The following is a 10,273-nucleotide window of genomic DNA, read 5'->3' as shown; positions in this document are numbered from 1 at the left end:
CACACGCACACACACACACACACGCGGACGACTCAGCCCTGCTGGTCTCTGACAAGAACAAGTTACAGGTTGAAAAAGCCCTCAGCTCGGAACTAGGCAAAATCTGCATATGGCTCGCCGACAACAAACTATCATTACACATGGGCAAAACAGAGTCCATTCTCTTCGGTTCAAATAACAAACTCAGCAAGACCGACGGCTTCTCGGTTACAGTGGGTGACAATATTATCACAAGGAAAGATGAAATTACCTACCTGGGTTCCATCCTAGAGGCTAATCTTTCCTGTGACAAAATGGCATCCAATGTAATAAAAAAAGTCAACCAACGAACGCGATTCTTGTACCGGATCTCCTCTCTGGTAAACAAGAATACCCTGAAGACTCTAGCAGGAGCACTCATTCAAGGGTACTACGACTATGCTTGCACCTCATGGTAAAAACACCTTACCTCACTAAAAAACAAATTACAAACATCTCAAAACAAGCTAGTCAGACTACTACTTGACCTGACTCCTAGAACCCACCTCACCCCTGCCCACTTTGACAACCTAGGATGGCTTAGAGTAGACGACAGAGTACAGCAACTTGCAATGGGCCTGGTCTACAAGATACACTACGCGACCAAGGTACCCATGTACATGTCAAAATACTTCCCAAAGGTCAGTGAATACCACGATCACAACACCAGAGGGAGCTCCACAAATCATGTAAAACCCAGATTCGGCTCAAACAAGGGACTAAACACGTTTCGCAATTATGCCACATCAATGTGGAACGCCCTGCCTAAAGCTGTAAAGGAATGTGAATCACTACCCACCTTCAAAAACACTCTAAAAAAACACCTACGTGAGACTGCAATTCGAAACTGGCCCCTACAAATGTCCTAACCTAGTTGTACAGTAAATGACCAAGTAAGGCTTTGTCAATATTCCAATGTACAGTGTAAAATGTGTGGGGGACCCTGATGTAAACAAGACGAAAGTCTTTCTCTGGTCTGCATCCCCTTAACAATTGTATGTATTGAGCTGTACTGTACTGTACCCATTCTGCAATCTGTTAATAAACTTTTCAATCAATCAATCAAAAAGCACACACACACACACACACACACTAAACATTAGTTCCGGGCATGCGCAGTCAGCTCCAGAGAGCACTAGTTCCGTGTTGTTTGTTGGTTTTGTCAGAGCAGCGCGAGGGATGGTAAGTTCGCTCCGGTTCCCGTTCTGTCGGTCTGTCGGTCTGTCGGTCTGTCGGTCTGTCGGTCTGTCGGTCTGTGGAACCAACCGGAACAAAGTCTGATGAACTGAAGTGTGTTTTAAAACGAGATGTTTGTTTGTGATTCCGCCCTGATGACGTGCGTGTTGAGTTGCGTGTTGCTTAGTGTTGTGTGCGTGTGTGTGTGTGTGTGTGTGCGTGCGTGTGTGTGTAATGTTTGTGTTGTTATTATGTGGCAGTGTTGTGTGTATGTGTAATGTTTGTGTGGCAGTGGTGTGTGTGTGTGTGTTTCAGTTTCAGTTTAAACTTTATTTGAACAACATAAATGTAAACGTGTGAGACAGTGTTAGCCTGTTGTCCCAGGGCCTGGTGTTAAAAAGCCACTAAAAAAGAAAGCATAACATATATGGCATAATACAGTTAATTAAGAACAGGTTAAAAACACATCATGCAAAATATATACAGCAGACATGTACAGACAATGTACATTGTAATGTTTGTGTTATTGTGTGGCAGTGGTGTGTGTGTGTGTGTGTGTGTGTGTGATGATATTTGTGTTATTGTGTGGCAGTGGTGTGTGTGTAATGTTTGTTATTATTGTGTGACAGTGGTGTGTGTTACTGTGTTTGTAATGTTTGTGTTGTTATTGTGTGGCAGTGGTGTGTGTGTAATGTTTTTGTTGTTGTTGTGTGACAGTAGTGTGTGTGTAATGTTTGTGGTGATATTGTGTGCGTGTAGTGTTTGTGTTGTTATTGTGTTAGTTTTATCTCTGTTGTAAGTAACAGGTTAAAAAAAGCCAGTGTGATTTAGTTCAGTCTCTGTTTAATAGGTGGCCAGACAGTGTGGTTTAGTTATATCTGTTGTAATAATAGGTAGCCACTAGCCAGACAGTGTGATTTAGTTATATTGTAATAGGTAGCCAGGCAGTGTGGTGGAGAAGATGCTTTTTGTATAGATGTTCTAAAAAAATATTGAACATCTGTAATTTGTGAATCCTATGTAGCCTACATGTGTTTTGATCTGCAAATTAAAATAATGTATTTAAATGTATGTCTGTGTGGTGGTCTGCAGGGTGTTGTGATGTGTGTGTGTGGTATGTAGGTGTTGTGTTTCAAGTTGTTGGATAAAAGTGTCAGCTAAATTACTAAGGGTGTGTTCACATCTGAAGTCCAGGGATAGTCCGGACTTTCCGTCGATAGTCCGGACTTTCTGGTGGACCAAATGTGAAAATGATACATTGTTTGCTTTTGGTCTGCGTTCACACTACCCTGTTTGGTGCGGATCTAATTTGTAAACAAAGGACATGCTGTCGCCAAGTCGTTCATCTATTGGACTAGCACTCAAACGTAAACAGTTGCCGCCAGCGTATTGACACACCTCGCCCACACGCCGACTGTTTAGATTTCATTTGTCTAGCTGTCTAACTCTCATGCCTGGTTGCTATGCTTGTTGCTATCACAAGTGACGTATTAACATTTGCGGGTTTAGCGCGCGAGGGAAAGAGCCGTCATCTCGTCGTTACCCCACGTTGATCCTCGACTCATTGCTGTCTTTTTTTTTTTTATTTTTAGCCGCTGTGAGATACAGACAAGGCTGCTAATGTGAGGATGAAGTTATTAGGTGGAGTTGCGCCTGCGCGCTCTTTGGGGAAGAGTTGGGTCGCGACTCGCGCGACTGCTCATTCATCTAGAGAGACAGAGAGGAAGAGAGAGACTGTCCGCGCGCGGCGCCAGTCTAGAGAGACAGAGAGAGAGAGAGAGAGAGAGGCAGAGAGAGAGAGAGAGAGAGGAAGAGAGAGACTGTCCGCGCGCCTGTCATTCATTTGAGTTGGGTTGCAACGTGCGCGCAAGCTGTCACTTGGCGCTGTCAAGTTGGGTCGCACGACCGCCGCCACTAGGCACCTGTCACTCATTTGCTCTAGATTAGATACTATATAAAGTTCGTTTTGCGTTCACACCAACAGCAAACGAACCATGGTCCACTTTGAAACGAACCGAGTCCCAACTTTCGGTTGTAGGGATGCCCCGATCACTTTTTTTGCCACCGATACCGATCACCGATCGTCGTGAGCCATATCGGCCGATACCGATCGTTTTTGATTAAAAAGAAATTAAAAATTATTTTATATAATTTTTTATTTTTTATTTTTTATAAAATATATATATTATATAATTAGACTTGTACTTGTATTATCTGCGAGACATCGCCACCACGCAACAAGCTCCACTGTCTGTGTGTACTCTAGTAGCTTCCAGCTACGGCCAGGATTATCCGGAGCTGCACCTGGACCTATACTCGAGTAGCCTCGAGCAGAGCTACGGCCAGGATTCTCCGGCGCTGCACCTGGACCCTATTGGCATAACGTTACTTAACTGTGCTCAGCAAGCCCTCAGCTCGAATACGCATCGAATCAGTGTTATAAGACATTGATATCAGGAGCTATCTGTAGCTACTGCTAGCCGGATATATAACGTTAATACAACGCCTCAGTGAATTATTTAGTTCAATGGGACATTTCGTTTTGAACGGTGAACTAACTTGCGCTAACGTGAGCTAACAGGTAGCATACACGTCTTTACTAGACTTTGTGGAGCGTTTGTTGATGTCAGGAGCTATCGGTAGCTGGCCGACTAGATGTTATAAGACATTGATAAGACATTGATATCAGGAGCTATCTGTAGCTACTGCTAGCCGGCTAGATGACGTTAAGACAACTATTTAGTTCAATCGGACATTTAGTTTTGAACGGTGAACTAACGTCAGCTAACGCAAGCTAACGGAGATATCAACATGGACCACTAGACTTCTGGGGCATTTGTTGATATCCGGAGCTATCAGTAGCTAGCCGGCTAAATACCGTTAGACAATGCCTACTAAAAGTGAATAGTTGACTGGGTAATTTGGTTTAAACAGTAACGATAGCTAGGTAGCTAACGTTAGCTCAGGTCAAATGCACTATCTAGACTCAGCAGAGGAGGTCCGCCTCCTCTGTGTTTACAAACTCTACACGGGTACGGGCGGGGCTAGGGAGGAGGAGCAGTTTGCAGGTCCTGTGCGTCTGAGACAAGCGAGTGAGATATCCACTTGATCAGTTTCCGCGATCGGCGAATATGACTAATTATCGGAATTCCCCGATCGCATATTTATACTGATTATCGGCCAATAACGATCGGTGGCCGATCGATCGGGGCATCCCTATTCGGTTGTTTGGTCCTCATTATAGTTTGGTTTGCGTTCATACCTGTACAAACCAAACGGACTATCGATCTAAAGGGACCATGGTCCACTTAAAGGGACCATGGTCCACTTAAAGTGGACCAAACAGGGTAGGTGTGAACGCGCCCTAAATGTAAATTGGCCAACCTATCCTGAATACTGTCTCTCTCTTCCGCCCACCTCTCTCTCTCTCTCTCTCTCTCTCTCTCTCTCTGTAGTGTGGCTGGTGGGAGCGTCATCATGTGTCCATATAAATGTGATGTCATCACTTCCATTAATTTGAGATAAAACAAAAGAAACAAGTGACTGACTGACTGACTGACTGATCAGGCTGTTTCAGGAGAAAGCCAAAGAGGACCAGTCAACATGAAGAATAAAGTTACCAGCGGCACACAAGGTACAACACACAAAGACACATCAAAACCCAGTCTCTGTGACATTAATCAGTAGTGTGTGTGTATCGATCTATTTATATGTTTGTCTTTTTGTCTATTGTGTGTGTGTGTTAGTGAAGTCTTGGTCTCAGTATCTGGAGGAAGAGAACACAGTAGCTGCTCCTGTACACCTTTTTACCAAGGTAACACACGCACGCACGCACACACACGCACACCAGAAACAATGTTTCACTGTTTGAAACCTTGAACAATGTGTTTTTGAAGTTTGGTGAGAGTTGGAGTGAAACCGTTTTTGTGTTTGGTGTTGGTTACAAAAAAGAAAATGTAATGAAGTGGCAAATGTTTAATTTTGTTGTGGGTCAGGCCAAAGTGGCATTGGTAAGAGCTAGGGATGCTCCGATATTGATATCGGATATCGGCCCCGATATCACTCAAATAGCTGGAATCGGGTATCGGTAAAAAATTAAAATAATAATCGGATTAAAAAAAAAAATATATATATATATATATTGTATATAATATAATAAGAAATAAAATAAGAAATAACAATTCAGGCGGCTGGGTGGCGTAGCAGAGATTGCACCAATGCAAGAGACTCCGGTCTCGAATCCCGGTGTCAGCATTGCCTGCGGCTTGGGCCAGTCGTCATACTATCTCATTTGGCAGAGGTAGCGGGTGGAAGTGGACGTTGTGGACAGCGACTCCTACAGGTTGGTTGGGTGACGCCTGCACAGCAGAGACAGGAAGTATTGGGGGCAGCGTGAGCCTCCCACGCGTTACTCCTCGCCACTGAGAGTCTGCGCTGTCTGGTGAAAAGATGCTACAGGCTGCCTCCTCGTGTACCGGAGGGGACACATGATGCAAGGCTTCTATCCTCACTACAACCGACCAGTGGGGGGCATAGTCTAGCAACGTTCAAGACAAGGGAGGGGAGAATTGGCAATACGAAATTGGGATGGGAGAAAAAAATAGAAAAATAAGGAGAAAAAGTGGATTAAAAAAAAGAAATAACAATTCAGTACATTTATATCTGTGTTAATTTGTTACATTTAGTTTCACTAAGTTAGGAAAGTAATGTTTTAAGTCAAGCCTGATGTTGCCTTGCACAAAAGAATGATCCCGGTCTCTTCCACACAGTGAGGCATACAGTTTAATAATTGAACAATGGGTATTTTGCATTAACATTTACATTTAGTCATTTAGCTGACGCTTTTATCCAAAGCAACCTACTAGTTCTGTACGACAAGTCATCAGGAAGGGCACAACTCTATCAGCTGAGTAACAATGTTCATCGAAGTGTTGAGTGCTACAGTGTAGGTTAGTGTATTAGGACAAGTGCATGACAGTAAGGTTGGTTAGGGTTCGATTTTTTTAATTAATTTTATATATTATTTTTAGATAATGGTATCGGATCGGTACTCGGTATCGGCCGATACCTAAAGCCAGGTATCGGTATCGGGACTGAAAAAGTCGGATCGGTGCATCCCTAGTAAGAGCCAGGGTCAGAGTGGATTTTAGATTGTATTCACTCATGAATAATATTGATACATTTTTCTTTCGGTGGAGCTTCAGTGAAGTTATTTGTTGTGTTGTAGAGGGGCAGCTGTGTTTTAGGACTGATATTATGTGAGATCTCTCATTTTACATTTACATGTGTTTTTGAGTATGATGAAAACACGTGTATGATGTGAGATATAATATGTATTTATTTAATTTAATTGACACACAACTTGTAGTGAGATTATGTAAATAAATGTTTTTCTAAACATCTCTCTCTCCCTCCAGACCCAGTCTTTCCCCAGCAGTGGGAATGGTTTCAAGGTGGGGATGAGGCTGGAGGGAATCGATCCTCTTCATCCTTCAATGTTCTGTGTCCTGTCTGTGGCTGAGGTAAGATAGAGAGACAGAGAGACAGACTGATAGATAGATAGATAGATAGATAGATAGATAGATAGATAGATACTATTCACAGAGGTGTGAGAGTCTTTGATTAAGGATAGAGTTTACTGACGGAAGGACATGTTGCAACATAGAGAGAACTATAGTTTACCGTAATGGACCCTATAGCCCAGATCTCTGTAGAAAGACTAACAAAAGTATTTATGCAGGAGACTAGGAGAGTAGACAAAACAAGGGGAGCATTTATGTAAATAATATGATATGATGTGTACAGAGATATCTGGATAATGATGTATAGTGTGTGTGTAGGTATGTGAAGGCTATGTGTATGCGATTGTGTATGTGTGTGTGTGTGTGATAGTAAGATAGACGGAGAGATAGTGTGTTTGTGCATGTGTGTGTGAGAAAGAGGGAATGTTGGGTCAATTTCCCTATCACTAAGGTAGAGAGATTATAATGAAAGTTATATAGTCGTACCTGCTCTTCGCCATCGAGATATACCTCATCTCCAGTACCTACTGTACTTCATCAACGAATAAAACAAATGCACCCAGCACCTGACCAGGCCCCGCCCTAGTGACGTACTATAAAGCACTAGGCGTGGTCACCACTCACCCTTCCTCTATTTCGTTTCCATCATGGCGGATGCTTGCACCCTGTGAACTAGTGTAATGAAAAGTTTAGAGAAATTGCAATGTTGAGTATGCGCCGGAGATTTGCCAACCCCTGGAATCTTCGGCATGTTCCGACGGTGCTCGTATGGGTTCTGCGACTCTGCAGCTGGATGCATTTCCGCGTCGAGTCTGTACTGGGGTCCCCTCGTCTTGTTGACAGCAGACCGAGGGACGGCGTGTGATGTGTAGCTATCGAGCTACCTCACACACAGGTAGGATCTGCGCCACTAGGCATTAACGCTGGTGTTAGTAATGCTGCTTGTTGTTTTGTTAGACAACCGAGTTGTGTATCGGCGCCAGGGGCAAGATGTCTGGGTGAGCTGTTAAAGCCTGTACCGCCACGGTATGGAATTGGCAGCGTTTAGTAACTGTGTTCGACTTGCTGTTTTTTCTGTCAAAAATGGTGTCTGGTGGTGGGGCCATGAGGGCCAGCCGACGTCGAAATATCGCGCAAGGTTGTTGACGTTATTAGCTTTGACCTAGCCGCAAGCTATAACCGCAGGGAGGTTCCCTCCTCAGGGCTCCCCTCTCCGCAGAGGATCTTGGTCTTCCGCTGGAGTGCGGGCGGTATTTGTCCTAGGCCCCACACCGCCTCACGCCGTGCAGCCAGAGGTGAGGGCACGGCCTCGTCAGCGGCTATGGCGAGGCCCTCGACAGGCGGCCATGTTTCCCCCGCCAGAGGTATCCTGGGCGTTGAGTCAACCGTGTCCACAAGGCCGACAGCCTTGGCGGCCGAGGGATCGGCCATGTTGGATGAGCTCGGCTTGGAATATACAAGCCCCTTTGGCTGCGGGCCGCGAGCCTTCGTTGAAGCGCATGCGGCCCCACGTTTCGCTTCTCATGGGGACAGGGGCTGACACCCAGTTGATGGCTGAGCCTGGGTCTGTCCGTGAGAATGTTGTGCTGTCAAGCGGCTCCCACACCATAAGCTGTGTTTGGTTGAGCCTGGTGTTACGTCTGTCAACTACAAGTGTTGTCAGCAGGGGGGCTCGAGACCTTTTTGAGGCACACAGTGCGGGCTTCCCCGACCTCGCCTTCCCCAGGCCGGGTATCATGTTGGTGCCTCCCACTCCTGAAAGATTGGCAGTGGTCTCGCAGGCGCGCGTGATTTGGGTGGTAGTTATAACACTGCAGGGCTACGGTGTGTAGGAACCCATGGGGGCCTCACACCTTGCATGTCCGGCTGCAGGACAACTCCTCAGCATGTTCTGGAGGGGTGTTCAGTGGGGGAGCTTTTGTCACCTAGACTGATGTCAGCTTCCCCCGTATCAAACCGGCCCTTTCTGTTGGGGTTCCCCCTTGGGTGCGATTGCCTCGTGGGTAGTGTCGGGGTCAGATGTTCCGAATCCACGGAACGCTCTGCTCGCACGGGTCCAGGGTTGGCTACGCACAGCGGGTGGGACCGGGCCGCCTGTCTACAGTTCCTAGCGGACCTGCGCCAAATGGCGGCGGGTGCGTTGGGAGTATCATCACATATGGCTACAGCAGTACCATATGTCGAGGTGGATGGAGAGAACGCTGAGGCGGGGACTTGTGTTTACACAACCCCACCCGTTTTCGGGTTTGGTACAGACCCTATTGTCAGGGTCACCAGCAGTGACAGTTCTGGTCAACGAGATCCAATCTGTGGACGAAGCAAGCCATCGTCGTGGCGTTTTCCTCCCGGTATTCTCTGGTGCCCGAGAAATCGGGAGGGGGGGTGTCAGACCCATGCTGGACCTGTCCCATGGGAAGGTTCAGCATTTTTTGGATCGTCTCCTACTTGTTGAACACTGTCAGGTGGGGGCCTGGTTCTCCTCCATAGACTTGTAGGATGCGTATTCGCATCCACAATCTTCCATCCTAGGGCTTACCTACGCTTCCTTTGCAGGGTTTAGCGTATGAGTACCAGAGGCTGCCGTTCGGCTTTTCTCTGGCTCCCCGCATCTTCACCAAGTGCGTGGAGGCCGCACTGGGGCCTCTGCGTCGTCAGGGGGCAGCTGGCAAACCATGCTGCCCGGTCTGCGCTACGTTCAATGTGTTGGTATTGAAAGCGGTCCTTCTGGTCCTCAAACGGTGTTAATCAGGACGGACAATACGACGTCAGTGTCGTATATCGACAGACAGGGAGGAGTACGCTCCCCCCGTCTGCACCAGGCTATGGGCGGCTGGCTATGGGCGTCCTCCATCTGCGCGGCCTGAGGGCTCCTCACATCCCCGGCAGGGTGAATGTGGGTACAGGTGTACTGTCGGAGGGGCGGTCCTCATCCTGACGGGTGGGGATTACGTCCGGACATAGCCAGGCAGGTCTGGGACCGATGCCGTGCCGCCTGGGATTATTTCCCCATACATCTGTTAGGTCAGTTGTTGGGACGGGTACGCCACTGTCGCGCTTACGCGGGCAGATGGCGTATGTTCCAAGAGTGGTGTAAGGCGGGGGCAGGGACCGGTGTCCTGCCCCCTGGATACTGTCCTTGTTACCTCCAGTCTCTCCTTGATAGACTGTCGGCTTCGACGGTGAGGGTATATGCAGCAGCTATATCCTCTTATCATGAGGGATTTGAGGTGATGTTTTGTTCAGCCACCCTCTTGTGAAGCGTTTCCTGCTTGGCGCCCAACGCGTTAAGCCGGTAAAACGCTCTTTGGCTCCGAGTTGGGATCTTCAATTGGTCCTCGGTCGGTTGTCCTTGGCCCCGTTTGAGCCTCTTGAGCAAGCGCCGTTGGAACAGCTGTCGTTCAAGACCTCTTTCTTGCTGGCCGTCACCTCCACTGAACGCGTGGGTGTGCTTTGTGCTCTCTCGGTACGACCAGAGTGCCTGTCTTTCGTTCCGATTGCGGTGCCACTCTGCGGCCTAATCCTGCCTTCGTGCCTAAAAATATCCGGAGTTCTTCTGC

At 47.0% G+C, this 10,273-nt stretch overlaps 1 protein-coding gene across 2 annotated transcripts in view; it reads left to right on the top strand.

Annotated features, from left to right (window-relative positions):
* The first annotated feature begins 1,170 nt into the window (after nucleotides 1-1,170).
* Nucleotides 1,171-10,273, top strand: part of l3mbtl4 (L3MBTL histone methyl-lysine binding protein 4) — a 75,388-nt gene continuing 66,285 nt past the window's right edge. Inside the window, exons 1-4 of one of the 2 annotated variants that reach the window (XM_084326500.1) lie at nucleotides 1,171-1,200; nucleotides 4,650-4,828; nucleotides 4,941-5,008; nucleotides 6,612-6,716. In XM_084326500.1, the coding sequence (XP_084182626.1) occupies nucleotides 4,798-4,828; nucleotides 4,941-5,008; nucleotides 6,612-6,716 (204 nt within the window). In that variant the 5' untranslated portion in view covers nucleotides 1,171-1,200; nucleotides 4,650-4,797. The other variant, XM_084326501.1, reaches the window with a different exon arrangement.

This window comes from Notolepis coatsorum, assembly GCF_963971535.1.
Source record: "Notolepis coatsorum genome assembly, chromosome: 12".
Lineage (NCBI taxonomy): Eukaryota > Metazoa > Chordata > Actinopteri > Aulopiformes > Paralepididae > Notolepis > Notolepis coatsorum.
This window is presented reverse-complemented; position numbering and strand designations above follow the sequence as displayed.